Source organism: Staurois parvus, unplaced genomic scaffold (genome assembly GCF_062004578.1).
Source record: "Staurois parvus isolate SC_StPar_1 unplaced genomic scaffold, SC_StPar_1.0 ptg000894l, whole genome shotgun sequence".
Classification (NCBI taxonomy): Eukaryota; Metazoa; Chordata; class Amphibia; order Anura; family Ranidae; genus Staurois; species Staurois parvus.
In genome coordinates this window covers 493,526-509,840 of record NW_028318690.1, presented here as the reverse complement: position 1 = coordinate 509,840, position 16,315 = coordinate 493,526, and the positions used below count along the sequence as shown (strand labels likewise).

The following is a 16,315-nucleotide window of genomic DNA, read 5'->3' as shown; positions in this document are numbered from 1 at the left end:
CATCCAGTCCTCGTCGTCTCTTCTCTACTTTTAACTCTACTTTCTCCACCTTCACCTCCACCCAGCACCTCACTCACTGCTCACGAGATTGCAAATCATTTCAAAAGCAAGATTGATGCAATTCGTAGGGGCATCGCCACTGCACAGACATCCATCCCACTTAGCATACCTTATACTAAACCTCCCTCAACACTTTCCTCTTTTGACCTTGCTACTACCGAATAGGTCACTAAGGTTTTCTCAGAAGCCTGTCTCACTACCTGCCCCCTGGATCCTGTCCCCTCACAACTACTACGGTCACCCTCTTCTTCCATCCTATGCTCCCTCACTCACATCTTCAATCTCTCCCTCTCTACTGGTGCCTTCCCCTACCCTCTAAAGCATGCACACATCACTCCCATACTTAAAAAGCCCTCCCTAGACCCCACCAACCTGAACAACTTAAGACCCATCTCCCTGCTCCCATTTACCGCTAAACTCCTAGAACGCTTAGTCTACAATCGCCTGATCTCCTACCTCACTGACAACAACCTTCTTGACCCTTTACAGTCTGGCTTTCGCTCACTACACTCCACTGAAACTGCCCTACTAAAACTCACGAATGATCTACTAACTGCTAAAACCAATGGCCACTACTCCGTACTCTTACTACTTGACTTCTCTGCGGCTTTTGATACGGTTGACCATCCCCTCCTCCTCAAAAAAACTCCACTCTCTTGGCCTCTGAGACTCTGCTCTCTCCTGGTTCTCCTCCTACCTATCGCAGCACTCCTTCAGCATTACTACTCTTCTCCATCTACACCTCCTCCCTTGGTCACTTGATAACTTCCCATGGCTTTAAGTACCATCTCTATGCTAATGACACACAAATCTATCTTTCTACCCCTCACCTCACTCCTTCAGTCTCCTCTCGCATTACTAACCTACTAAGCGACATATCAGCATGGATGTCACTCCACTTCCTCAAACTCAATCTTTCCAAAACTGAGCTCTTAGTATTCCCTCCAGCCCGTGCCCCCTCCCCTGACTTCTCCGTCAAGATCAATAACACAATCATCAGTCCCTCCCCTCATGCCAGGGTACTAGGTGTAACCCTAGACTTCCATCTGTCCTTTCACCCCAAAATCCAATCACTGTCCAAATCTTGTAGACTTCACCTCCGCAACATCTCCAAGATACGGCCGTTCCTAACCTCGGAAACCACTAAGCAACGTATTCACTCCCTTTTTATCTCTCGACTATTGTAACTCCCTCCTCATTGGCCTACCTCATCGCAGGCTATACCCTCTTCATTGTATCATGAATGCTGCTGCCAGACTCATCCACCTTACTAACCGTTCTGTATCAGCCACCCCTCTGCGAACCCCTCCACTGGATTCCCATTGCCCAACGGATAAAATTCAAAACATTAACAATAACATATAAAGCCATTTATAACTCTGCCCCAAATTACATCAGCAAACTTGCCTCCAAATATCACCCAAACTGTACTCTCCACTCCTCACAAGACCTCCTGCTCTCTAGCTCCCTTGTCTCCTCCTCCCATGCTCGTCTCCAGGACTTCTCCAGAGCTTCCCCCATCCTATGGAACTCTCTACCCCAATTTATCAGACTATCTCCTACTCTGCTCACTTTTAAGCGATCTCTTCAGGGAAGCCTATCCTGCCCTCAGCTAATAATGGAATCTTCTACTCTTCCTACCAGTCCATCCCCCACAGTTACTACCTTTTGAACCACTAACCCCTCCCTCCTAGATTGTAAGCTCCAAGGAGCAGGGCCCTCCTATCGCTCTTGTATTGAACTGTATTGTTTCTATATTGTCTCCCTTTATATTGTAAAGCGCTGAGCAAACTGTTGGCACTATATAAATCCTGTATAATAATAATAATATTAATAATAATATGCATTCCCCCCTGCTATACAGAAGAGACACCTATGGGAAGGCTTGCCATCACATGACCACCCAATAAAACTTTATAAAAACATGAAGCACATTTTTATTTCTTTAAATGACATTATGGTAAAGATGAAACAATTCCTCCTGCATTATACTGTGGTTTTCTTGTAGTACATTCATGTATTCCTTAAGTCTATGCCTCCATTGATTTGGAGTATATGCGGATTCGTTAAAAAAAATAAATAAAATACCTGCATACCTCAAGACAAAAAAAATCTCAAAATGCAGAAACAGCAGACATTAGGACCAATTTGCACAGGAGAAGAATATTTTAGCAATGTGATTGCAATGTTCAAATCTGACTGGACTCTGGAAATAACTGTCATTTTTTTTCAAAGGGGAGATAAAGAAAGTGAGAGCCGCTTCAGCCCAGTTGCTCCCAGGCCATGCCTCCTGACCTGTTTTACCCTGTCCACAGAGCTTAGTCATGGGCCCCCATGACTAAGTCCTGTGGGCAGGGTGAAACGCGTTGGCAGGCATGGCCTGGGAGGAATTGGTTTGATGCTGCTCTCACTTTCTTTACATCCAGGTTGAAACTTTTGAAGTGCGATGTCCTATCTTCTCTTTCTGTGTGTATCAATGCTGACACCCAGCATGAATGTAAATTCATTACAGAAGGACTGCTTGGAGAAACACCCAAAGTCTGTTTGATTTATGGTCACTGTAATTTTTTTGAAAATACAGATTCTTATCTTAGTGTGTAAGCCTTGTGAATTGAGTCCTATATAGGTCAATAGGCCCCATTCACATCATTGCGGCTAACGTGCAAGGCAATATGAGTTGGTGTGATGCAATACCATTTATTCTAAATAGCACTCCAACAAAGCTTGCAGATGGATGTGCATTGTAAGGAACCACAATGCATGATAACACACTGCCATTCCATGTAGTGTGCTGCATAAAAGAAAATAAAAAATATGACATGCATTTTTTGGGGGTGCTAGGCAGCATATTCAAGTGGTTGATCTTCCTAAACACAATGCATGTCAAAGCAGAACTTTACTCTCTCAATCAACAGTGAGTATTTTTAATCTTTATACTGCTAGCATTAGTAAATAGATGGGATCATATTTACTTGTTTTGAGCCCTTTTTTTTTTTTACATTTCTTAAGTTGCTTCCTGGTTTCTAGGCAAATTATGTCATACATCCCAGGAGTCTTCAGGAGCGTCTTCAGGAGGGGACTCTGCTCAGCTAAGCACACCCTCCTGTCTGCATGCCTATGCTAAATGTAGATGGATTTCAGGAAGTAAATCATCTGCCCTTACTCAAGATGGCCATGGCCAGAAATACTAGGGGGTGTTTTACAACTTGATTTATCAACAAAATAAAACATAGAGACATAGATGGATGGGTGAGTTTGCTTTTTGAATATAAAAAATGAATTAAACAGCGCTTTTGATTTGTAAAGCTCAGCTGAAGTGCTAATGTGGCGCAACAGTGTAAACAATCTCTAAAACAACATCATAAAAGTCTGATACAGTGACACAATCACTTTGCCCATCACCCAAGTAAACCCTGACACTGGAACCTACCTAAGGTGAATTCCTGCAGTGTGGAGGCAGCAAAAAGCATGAATTAGTGAGTATGCATTGGATGGTGGGTTGTCGGGAGATGCACTTTGCAAAAGTTTGCATTTGTAACATGCAGATTTCCTATTACTACATTAAGAAGTTATTACATAACTGACAAGTTCCTGCACATACCTCTACGAGTGTTAATTGGGCCTGCTCTCATAGCCAACACCAATTTCAATGTACAGCCTTCAGAGATCCTTAGGAGAAAAACACAGTTCCATGTTTGATTTAACAGCGAGTACAGCTTTCATGATTAATGGCCAGTACACATTATTTTAGGATACTTACATATAATCATTTAGGCAAACATCATCCTTGAGATCAATATTATTCCATATTAAGTGTTGCTGGGTTATTGGAATACCTGAAAAAAAGCATCAATTAGTAAAAATGTATTATCTACTAGAGGGCTTGGAAATGATTGAATTACAAATGTACTGTGGTGCGCAGAACCAGAGCTCTTTTGGCAGCACCTAGTGAGTAGACCAGTTCATAACAGATGTTACTGAGCAACATTTATGCGTCATGATTTTGAAATAAAGCATGTATTTAAGTATGAAGGATGTCACTACTGACCTCTCCTCCTCAATATACAAGTTCTTTAGAATTAAAAAAGGATCCAAAGGCTTCAGAACATTCTAAGGCATCTTACACATGACCTGCTGAGGCAGATCAGAGTGGTACGATGTCACATTTGTGACATCCCTGTATGTTCTGATTTTCCCTCAATGGGAAACTGGACCTGTGTAATTCTTAGGGTGGGCAGATATAAGTAAACTTGCTTATGCCTACAGTGGATATAAAAAGTCTACCCACCCCTGTTAAAATGACAGGTATCTGTGATGTAAAAAAATGAGGCAAAGATAAATCTTTTCTGAACTTTTTCCACCTTTAATGTGACCTATAAACTGTAAAATTCAATTGAAAAACAAACTCAAATCTTTTTTTTTTTTTTGGGGGGGGGGTTTAGTAAACAAACTAAAATAACGTGGTTGCATAAGCTTGCACACCCTCTTATAACCTGGGGTGGAGCTGTGTTCAGAATTAAGTAATCACATTCAAAATTATCTTAAATAGGAGTCAGTACACACCTGCCACCATTTAAAGTGCCTCTGAATAACCCCAAATAAAGTTCAGCTGTTCTAGCAGCTCTTTCCTTACATTTTCTTAGTCACATCCTACAGAAAAACCCATGGTCCGCAGAAGGCTTCCAAAGCATCAGAGGGATCTCATTGCTAAAAGATATCAGTCTCAGTCAGAAGGGTACAAAAGCATTTCTAAGCCATTAGATATACCATGGAACACAGTGAAGACAGACATCATCAAGTGGAGAAAATATGGTACAACAGTGCCATTACCAAGAACTGAACATCCCTCCAAAATTGATGAAAAGACGAGAAGAAAACCGGTCTGGGAGGCTGCCAAGAGGCCTACAGCAACATTAAAGGAGCTGCAGGAATATCTGGCAAGTACTGGCTGTGTGGTACATGTGACAACATTCTCCCGTATTCTTCATATGTCTGGGCTATGGGGTAGAGTGGCAAGATGGAAGCCTTTTCTTACTAAGAAAAACATCCAAGCCTGGCTAGATTTTGCAAAAACACATCTGAAGTCTCCCAAAAGCATGTAGAAAAATGTGTTATGGTCTGATGAAACCAAGGTTGAATTTTTTGGCCATAATTCCAAAATATATTTTTGGCACAAAAACAGCACTGCACATCACCAAAAGAACACCATACCCACAGTGAAGCATGGTGATGGCGGCATCAAGCTGTAGGGCTGTTTTTCTTCAGCTGGAACTGGGGCCTTAGTCAAGGTAGAGGGAATTGACATCACTCTGGTCCTCCAAGGGCATAGAGATGAGTGGCAGGCATCTTTCCTTCACACATCTCTATGCCCAGCGACGGGATTGATGGTTTCTCAGGTAAGGTTGAGAACTACCGAGCGGCAGCAAGGGGTGTTTTTTTTTCGGCACCTGTATCGGGGCTTTTTTTCATTTCGGGCAACGACCGAAAGGGGTGTTCTTGACCGAAATGTTTAGGCCACCAAAATTTCAGTGCATCCTTAGTTTATAGGTTACATTAAAAGGTGGAAAAAGTTCTAAAATGATTTATTCTTTGTCTCATTTTTTTTACATCAAAGAAACCTAACATTTTAACAGGGGTGTGTAGACTTTTTATATCCACTGTATATCCCCCCACATCAGTAGAAATCAGTCCAATCAGTAGAAAGATTTACTGAAGTCCAATATCGGCAAAAAAAGTTACACTAACATTTTCAAAAGCATGGAGGCCTTCATGGTGACAGAGACCACCATGCTCTTGAAAAATTGGTGTAGCTTTTTTTTGCCATGCACTTATCCTTCACAAAGGTTACCTATGGATTGTGCGATTCCCTCTCCACCCTATAAAAAAAAACGTCTAGGCTTTAGATATAGTTTAAGGTTTTATTGTAAGATATGAGGACCTCTTTAGGTTTTACTCTAGGTTCCTGTGTTATGTTACACCTATACACCTTATACATCCCTCTATACACTGAATGAAAAAATTGGCTTTGCTCAGAAATTTAGTTTGGATGAAAGATCTCTACTGCCACTATTCAACGGCAACACAAAAATAAATTCCTTTGTACAAATGAAGGACGTGGACAATAAAAAACAAAAATGACCTTTAACAAATGTCACATTTAAAGATGAGTTCTATCAATGGCTGGCACTCAGCAGGGGGGAAAGAAACTGGACTTACTGGAAGTATTGTTTACACCATGTCCCCTAGTGACAATACAATAATTAGCGCTTGTAGAAGGACACAATGACAGAAGAGGACATAAACAGATCAGCTAAGCCTACCTTCTAAATGTCAGCTCAGACAAATGTGCTAAAACAGGCCCTCTTCTGTACAGGAAAAAGGGTGATCCATAGTAAAATGCATTCTATATATCTTTTTTACTTGCAATAAGTGCAAGTGCTGTGGACATGAGAGGGAAGTTAGACATGTGGGTATGATCTGACTGATGAAAAAGAATTCTTTAAAAAAAGATGCACACAACATAAGAGCTAGCATTCTTATAGGTGTTTGTGGGTCTCCTGAGTCTCTTCCTTATCATTGGCCGAGACAGCAGTGGTAGCCATTGGCTCCCACTATTGTCAATCTTAGCCAGTGAGGAGAGAGTGGGAGGCGGGGTCAAGCCATGCTCCGTGTGTGTGTATGGACAACTTAGAGCACTGGCTCGGGAGCGAGCCTGCTTGGATGACTCCATCATAAACTGCTTGCTATGGGGGCACTAGGCAGGAGGGACAGGACAGAAGAGCCAGTGGAAGACCTGAAAAGAGGAGGATCAGGGCTGCTCTGTGCAAAACCATTGCACAGAGCAGGTAAGTACAACATGTTTGTTATTTTTAAACAAAAAAACCCCCAAAAACCTACTTTTAACCTCTTCCCCGCCGCCCTATAGTAGATATACTGCTACAGGGTGGCAGGGGGTGTGTAAAATCACATATACATATATACACACACACACACACACACACACACACACACACACACACACACACACACACACACACGATTTAGAATCTCCAGGTAGGGGGCGCGCGCGAGCTGTGCGCACGCCCTACCCGCCTCACCATTCGCGGCTGTCAATCCCCAGGTCCCGGCCGGTAATTAACCGTTGGCTCCCAGTGATTATTGAGCATCTCCGACGGGGAGGTAGACTGTTTTCTTTACTAACAGTCTTCCTCCCTGTCGGCTCAGGCACACTGCTCTGATTGGCTGTGCACAGCACAGCCATCCAGAGCAGTGTGCTTACAGTGAAGCAAACACCCCCCTGCCCCCTAGTAAAACACTCCCTACACATAGTTAACCCTTTACTCGTCCCTCATATTAACCCCTTCCTGCCCAGTGCCATTAGTACAGTGTCAGTGCTTTTTTTTTACCACTGATCACTGTATTGGTGTCCCTAGGGATGTCAGTGACACCAAGTCAGTTCCCCCCAGTGTCAGAATGTCTGCCACAGCACCATTAACCACTTCCCGACCGGCCGTTGTATATAAATGGCCGGACGGTGGCACTGCAGGGTCGGGTGGCCGTTTATAAACGGCCTCCCCGCACCCTGCTTGTGCGTGCTCCCTGGGAGCGCGCAGCACCGCGATCCGGTGCCCGCTGTGTCCTCCGGACACAGTGAAACACCGATCGTCGGACGGGACCTCTGTACGAGGTCCCGATCATGTGATCACTGATTGGCCAATTAGTGATCACATGCAAAGTAGTAAGCAAGATGTCACTTCTGACATCATTGCTTACTACGTGTGAAATCTGTGAATGATCACAGAGGTCACATGGTAAAAGGCTATTCACAAAAGCCTTGTACCATGTGACAAGCTGTGACCAATCACAGCTCACTCAGTACTTCTCAATGAGTGCAAGAATGCACACAGAGAGAAAGAGAAATGATTGCTTTTACATCCTATATGGGTGTAAAAGCAATCAGTGTAAAAAAAAAAAAAAAAATCATCACCCACCACAAGTAGTACAGTGTCACCATGGTGACACTGTACTGTTAGGGTGACAGTATGTAAAAAAATAAATAAAAATAATAATATAAAAAAAAAAAAAAAAAAATGTAAAAAAAAGTTTAAAAATTATAATTTTTGGTTATAAACTAATCTGGATTTTTTTTTTTTTTTACTAAAAAGATAACGGAATACATTTTGGCTAAGATTTATGATGAAATATTATTTATTTGCAAAATTTTATAAAAAAAACACTTTTTTTCAAAATTTTTGGACATTTCATTTACATAGCAAAAAAAATACAAATCCCAGTGGTGAATAAATACCACCAAAATAAAGCTTTATCTGTCTCAAAAAAAATGGTAAAAAATTAATTTGGTTACAGTGTTGCATGACCGCGCAATTGTCATTCAAAGTGTGATAGCGCTAAAAGCTGAAAATTGCCCTGGACAGGAAAGGGGTAAAAGTGTCCGGTCTTGAAAGTGGTTAAAAGTCGCTGATCGCCGCCATTACTAGTAGAAAAAAAAATTCCATTATCTATACCGCCATTTGTAAACGCTAGAACTTTCACATAAACCAATTAATTTACACATATTGGGATTTTGTTTTTAGCAAAGACATGTCGCAGAATACATTTTGGTGCAAATTTATGATGAAATTTGATTTTTAAAATTTTTTTACTGGACATGTTTAACAGCATAAAGTCCAAAATATAGTTTTTTTTTTTCTCAAAATTGTCCGTCTAAGGGTTTCAGAAGCCATGAGGCGAGGCAGAGTTTTAGGGTCATGTGACTGCCGTGATTCGCGGTCATATGATCGGGAAAGGTCCTGATTAAAGATTCAGCCAACAGCGGGCTAAGGCTCGCTGTTGGCTGACGTCATTGAGTTGGTACAGACTCTGTAGAGGTCCCAGTTTAAATGTCCAACCTAATGCCTGAGCTAGCCACTCCCACCCGCTCCACACCCTTTCCCTCCAGTGAGCACTGGAGCGGCAAGGCAGAGAGCCGGTGAGCGACAGTCACTACCCTCTGCTTACTAAAGACTGAGAACCGAGCGATCAGTGGTGTTTGATCGCTCAGTTCTCAGTCTTAGAGGCAACGGGGGACAGATGCAGCATTGGACCTAGGTGAGGATACAGGGTTGTTTTTTTCCCCCACACTTCTTTTAACAAATGTTTTTGTAAATTTAACCAAAAATGAAGCACTTGTTAATACTTTGGAGCATACAAAAACAAAAGCCCCAAAAAACGCATGGAATTTTAGGTCTTCGGGTCTTTTCAGAACTATGCCCATGCAACAATGAGTTTATAATGTGCATTATTGCATGTGTTTTAACAGGTTTCAAATTGAGAAGCATTCTAGATTATGTATTTTTTTATGATGCTAGTGTACTATGAAAACACATACAGCAGGAAAAAGAAGTATTGAACACGGCACCATTTTTCTCAGTAAATATATGTGGTGAACTTTTCACCACATGTCAGTAACAACCCGTGCAATCCATACATACAAAGAAACTAAAACAAATAAGTTTAGAAATTAAGTTATGTGTAATAAAAAGGAATGGCAGAGAGGAAAAGTATTAAACACGTTAACTGAAATGTATTTAATACTTCGTACAAATCCTTTGTTAGCAATGACAACTTCAAGACGCCTCCTATATGGAGAAACTAGTCGTATGTATTGCTCAGGTGTGATTTTGGCCCATTCTTCCACAGAGTCTTCAAATCTTGATCTTTAGTTCTTTCCATAGATTTTCTATTGGATTCAAGTTGGGTGCTTGGCTGGGCCATTCTAGCAGCTTTATTTTCTTCTTTGAGTTTCCTTGGCCTTGTGTTTGGGATTATTGTCTTGCTGAAATGTCCATCCTCATTTCATCATCACCATCCTGGTAGATGGCAGCAGATTTGGTACATTTTTCCATTCATCCTTCCTTCAATGACATGTTTGCCAGTGCCGTATCCTGAAATACAGCCCCACACCATGATGTTCCCACCTCCAAACTTCACTTTTTGTATGGTGATTTTGGGGTGATGTGCAGTGCCATTTGACCTCTAAACATGGTGTGTTGGTCTCATCTGACCAGATTATATTCTCCCAGTATTTCACAGGCTTGTCTAAATGTTGTGCAGCAAACTTTAACGGAGCTTCAACATGCTTTCTCTTCAGCAGTGGAATCTTGCGTGGTGAGCGTGCACACAGGCCATGGCTTATGAGTACATTACTTACGGTTTTCTTTGAATCAATTGTACCTTCTAATTCCAGGTCTTTCTGAAGCTCTCCAAAAGTGGTACTTCGCTCTTGGACAACTCTTGTTATAATTCTTTTCACTCCTCTGTCAGAAACCTAGGCAAGGAGCACCTGGTCGTGGCAGGTTTATGGTGAAATGATGTTCTTTCCACTTCCAGATTATGGCCCCAACAGTGCTCACCGGCACATTCAGAAGTTTAGAAATCCTTCTGTAACCAATACCATCAGTATGTTTTGCAAAAACAAGTTTGCAAAGGTCTTAACAGAGCTCTTGCTTTTACCCATCATGAGATGTTTCTTGTGTGACACCTTGGTAATGAGACACCTTTTTATAGGCCATCAATTGAGACTAAACCAGCTAATAATTGGCACCAACAAGGGGCAGGATTATTTTCTAATTATTGATAGATTTCAGTGGTGTCTAGGTTTTCCATGCCTCTTTGCATCTCCCTTTTTTATGTGTTCAATACTTTTTCCCTGTGTCATTCTATTTTATTACACATAACTTTATTTCTGAACTTATTTGTTTTGGTTTATTTGTATGTATGGATTGAATGGGTTGTTACCGACATGTGGCGAACATTTCACATCAATAGCACCTTCAAAAATATATTTACTGACAAAAATTATGTGTTCAATACTTATTTTACCCACTGCATGTGCAGAGCAAAACATGGGATTTCTACTTTTATCTAGTAGAATGTGTTTTACTGCAGGAAAAAGGAGACTAATGAATGGACCCTTAATTTCAGAACTACACACTAAGGGGTTTATTTACTAAAGCTGGAGTGCGCAAAATCAGGCTCACTTCTGCATAGAAACCAATCAGCTTCTAACCTCAGCTTGTTCCATTAAAGTGTTACTAAACCCACAACAGTAAAATCAGTCTGTACATGCAGTAAAGCATGCTTGTTATACTCACTGTGGAACCTAACGGGTTAATCCTCTGCATTGTGTAAAAAGTATGTTTGATCCTGACTTCTCTGATCCTTCCATTCTTCCAGTGTCTCCCTCTCATCTCCTGATAGGACATATTGTGTGAAGACACTGCACATGCTTAGTTTGGTGTGTATTGCTAGATAGTTTTTTTTTTTTCTTCGGAGAGTGCATGTGATCAGCACAGGGCAAATCAGAAGTGCTCAGACAGAGGGCAGGGGTTCTGCATCCTCCTAGAGAAAACTCCTCCTACAAGTTTTAACCAGTGCTCTGCTGAACACTGATAGAAGTCACAAGATTGCTCAAACTGCTGCTGAGAAAAGGTATTTAGCAGTTTGTATTTACTAAAATAATTGCATTTCCGTGTTGTGTGTACTGTGGGAGACCATATATAGTGAATGCAGAGTCCTGGGTTTAGTAACATTTTAGGCTTTGGCAATAAAACCTTTAAGCGGATTTCTGGTTTCTATGCAGAAGTGAGCCTGATTTTGCAATCCCCAGCTTTAGTAAATCAATCCGCAAGTGCTCTATTTTTTCAGTGATTCCTACACTTTGGAGGATTTCCTCACTTCCTGTTGTGGCTATGGGACGTAAAGGGAAATCTCCCCAATGGAATGCAAAAGCAAAAAAACCCCCAAAAAACAAAAACCTGACTGGGGTTATAACCCCCTTTGCGCTATAAAAACGCCTAATGTTAAAGCTGCTGAAAATTGTTTCTTTTGTTCCCTCTTCAAATAAGGACCTTGTGTTTACAGAGGCTCTCAGTAGTCAGTCAGAATGACCAGATTAGCTGGTGGTCAGATGAGCCGGGTTTACCTTCTGTTTTTGCAGTGGGTTGTGCCATGTTTGAAATAAAGCACAGGCAGAGACCCAGACCACAGGTGTCAAACACAGTCTGTGGGCCGAATCCAGCCCTAAAGGCCATTTCATGTGGCCCTTGCACCTCTCCTGAAGGTACCCCTTGTCTCCGCCCCCACCTTGTCTCAGCAGTCAGCAGCAGAGAGGAGAATAGAACTCCTCAGCCAAATCCTGCACCTCTAAGTGCAGCTGCAGCACCCCCTCATCTCTGCCTCCCTTGGTCTCAGCATTCAGCAGACTCCGATAACGGATTCCACTCCTCCTCTAGTCCTTCTCCAGACCCTGCACTTTCTGTTTTCCAGCTCTGCCCCCAAAGGGTGTCCACAGTGATGTTAGGGAGGGTGGGGGATTCTTGACATCTGATGTAATGGGGGGTGGGGTGCTCTGGACATCTAGTCTGACAGATACAACCGGCCCATTGAGGGCAACCATAATGCCGATACGGCCCGCAATGAAATGGGAGTTTGACACCCCTGACCTAGACTTTTACTTAAAGTATATCTGTGGTCAGAATGTAAAATCATATATTTATTTCCACATCGTATTTCAATTATAATTTCTAGCCTACTCCTATTAATCTGACTGATCCTGAAGTTTGTAAACGTTCTTTGTGAAGATCCCCACACATTTACTTTGCTGAATTCTGTGTGTGTATTGACTATACCCTGTGAGTAGGCACTGCTGCGTCACATTTCACAGAGCCTGTCTTCTGAACTACAGAGGCGCTGACAGGAGGAGGTTCAGGAGGTGGAGTCAGTACAGGAATCACAGCTTGCTGGCAGCAAGGTACCATGGGACATGTAGTCCTTAGAAATGGAAAATAAACAACAGAGGGGAAGCTGCAAAGCATGCAGGGAATCCAGGAAGGTGGGGAAAGAGGTGACCAGCAGACAGACAGAGCTCACAACATGAAAGGGAATTTTTCACGCAAGCTTATATTTGATCGTCAAAAATAACTATTGTTTGTATTATTATTACAAAACTGAGGTTATATAAAGGAAAGTGTATGCTGTTACCATAGAACTCCTTTAACCTCACTCTTGTGTGGAATCAATCTATTGCCTTTGCTCTACCTATGTCGCTGATCTCCTATGGCAAACTCCACAAACAGAATCCCAAAACATGCATTTCAAAAAGCAATCTAAACGGGTTCACCCTCCCCATTCACATGATTATTCCCCGCTGTGTAAAACCCACTTTGCAGCGTTGCCAAGAAGTAAATTGGGGTGTCTCACTGAATGTGGCATGTTCCATCTTCATGGTCTCCGGTCACAGCAATTAAGATTCCCAAGTTATATACAGTATGTCAGCAAGGTGAATCCTAGGTCATTTCTGAGCTGTCAATTCAAACTATGTCAACCACACAGTAGGAGGTATGTAATTGTATTGTGTAACGACAGCACAGGAATCTCCCATTACCCCAAAGGAAACCACTGTGGTCAGAGACTGAATATTGGAAGCCAGCTTTCATATAAATACCGAGCAGCCCTGGTAAGCTGGTAGGGGGTTCAAAGACTGCTTTTACCAGTTCAGAAGACAAGTAGAATGTTTAATATATATATATATATATATATATATATATATATATATATATATATATATATATATATATATATATATATATACATACACACATACACACACACATATACATACATACATACATACATATATACACACACACACATATACATACATATATATATATATATTTTTTTTGTATTTATTATGCACACACTATAATTTTTTTTAAATGCTATGTTTTTAGCCAGTTTTTTTTTAACTGATCTAAATGCGGCCCATTGTTTTTAAAGGGCATGTACACACTGGCAAGTAAATTTTCACTGTGTATAGGTCAGTAAAAACAAAAAATCTGCATTGCTGGACAATATTTTACGCAAGTACTACACACCCCAAGAATAGCTAGAATAATTTTATGCGCATGCTATACACATATGCAGCAGTATGTGCATTTACTATACAGCCCACCCTCTCTTTTTAACATAGGAATTTTCTGGTAGGAATCTGATGTTCATACATCAGTCTCATGTGCAAGTACCCTATGGGTCAACTCTAAATGCAAGTGAAATTATTCACCAATCTCTACTGATAAGCAACAAACATCAACTGGCTTCATCAGTAAAAAACAAATCTGGAGCACAAAGTGCAGTAACAAGTAAATTTTTAGTTAGATCAGTAAAAAATGTATTCGGATTGTGTGCATTATTGTATAAAACCTATTGATATGTATGGTAGTCTCCTCTAAACATTCTATGCATGTACACACACGGCCAAAATATTCACTTGTTTAATTTCAAACTTAAAGCTGCAGTACCATGCATTTTGGTGGACACAAACACACCTTTACTAGATGTGTTGGGGTATCACTGAGAATTAAAGTGGTATTAAACCCAAAGCCAAAAATGTATTATTTTGCACCTTAGCAATCATTAGATGTGGTGGCTGCATGCATCAGTTTTCTTTCACCTGTTGATCTGACCAGTAACATATCTCCAGCATTAGTGAGACAACTCTGGATGAATGAGCACAGGAGGCACATACAGAAGCATTGTCAGTGGGGGGGGGGGGGGGGGGGCCTGGGAAGGTGTTAAATGTATTAGCAGATTTAAAAACACTACACAATTTGAACCTAAAAACCAGCTTACAATCAGTTACAGCAAACAGTTTCTTTCCTTTTTGCATAAACGTTTTTTATGAATAAATAAAAGCTGACCATTTTAAATCACCTCTGCCAGTGTTAAGTGGTTTGTTTCATCCATGTAAACAGATACATTCTGCTGCAGAGCTTGTGCTTCTGAAAAACAACAGACTTGCTGTCTGGATCAGCGGACAAAAATAGAAGAAAGAAAGCCTAAAATAGGAAATGAACACAGCCATCACATCGAAGAATTGGTAAGCTGCAATATAATACATGTTTGCGCCCATATCTCGGGAGTTCAGACTGAGGTTATGAGGCTAATCCATACCATCTGTATATCCACCCTATGGGCTATTGCCCTACACTGGAAATCTCTCACGGTACCATTGGCCACTGTTCTGCATAGAGTTGATGCGGTGATGCTCATGGAAATAATTAATTATACTTTATTGGATAAGATGCACTTATTTGACAGCAAATGGGAAATTTGGAGAACTCAGACATTTACTATATGACTAAGGACCACTCATGTTTTGATTGATTTACTTTGTTGGTAGCTGTATAGCTCTGCCTACCTCTCTACCCATATTGCTCATGTACTTAATTTATTTTCTCTCTTTCTTTCTTTTTCCTTTTTTTCTTTGCTTTACGTGATTGTACCTTTTGAAATGATTACTACAGCTGTGCCTTGTTTCTGTTGTATATTATTTTTGAAGCTGTAAAGCCAATTTGCAGTTTATTTCTTGAAAAATAAAAACGTTTGTAAACAAAATAATACATGTTTGCGTTTAGGTTTAATACGGCTTTGATGGTACCCATGCGTGTCTGCAGAGGGCTGCAAGTTTCTGCAAGTGGTGTGAACCAACCCTTAAGCCAGAGATGAGCTTCGGCATCCTCCAAACTCTTCCCGAGCAAAACTTGTGCTTTTACTCCAGCAAACTGCACACAGAGTCATTCCCACCCCACAACCCACTGCTGTGTTATGTGAGCTGTGGGGTGGGGATGACCTGGCCTTCAGCTTGTTGGGGTGAAAAAAAAAAAAAAAGCGCAAGTTCAGAGTGCATTGGACGCCCAAGCTCATCCCTACTTAAAACCAAATGAGGAGCAATAGCAGCGTTCACCAAAGTACCAGAATTTCTATCTATTACCAGCTACAACACGCTTCACAGAAACCTGACATTTGTATTCTGAATCTGCACTAGGAGTTACATCACATAAGATAATATCAAGGAAAGATGAATACCTTCCAGCCTCTGAATTTTTGCTTTAACACAGGCCACAGTTTCAAACGGCGAGACTCTCAGCTCAAAGCAGGTTCCTGTCAAAGTTTCAATGAAGAGTTCCATTGTGAAAGGTCCCTTGCAGAACAGCGATCCATCTTTATCTTCATTAAAAAAAGGAGGTTCCTTTTTGTGTGTCATTGCATAGTTTATAAAACATGGAATGAGCAGACTTAAAATTAGGAAACCTCAGGCCCGAGGAGTAATGGTTTGTTATAGCTGTTCATCTTTAAATATTCAAACCTAAAAACACATGAAAAAGGAAGTGTTAGACAGAAAGTAGTATGTGAG

At 41.1% G+C, this 16,315-nt stretch overlaps 1 protein-coding gene across 1 annotated transcript in view; it reads right to left on the bottom strand.

The window, feature by feature from the left end:
• ZFAND4 (zinc finger AN1-type containing 4) overlaps positions 1-16,315 on the bottom strand; it is a 49,969-nt gene that overhangs the window by 24,859 nt on the left and 8,795 nt on the right. The window contains exons 2-4 of the mRNA XM_089656185.1: positions 15,988-16,267; positions 3,821-3,896; positions 3,662-3,729 (exon numbers count right to left, since the gene is read on the bottom strand). Of these exons, the coding sequence (XP_089512311.1) occupies positions 3,662-3,729; positions 3,821-3,896; positions 15,988-16,165 (322 nt within the window). The 5' untranslated portion in view covers positions 16,166-16,267. The remainder of the gene's footprint in view (positions 1-3,661; positions 3,730-3,820; positions 3,897-15,987; positions 16,268-16,315) is intronic.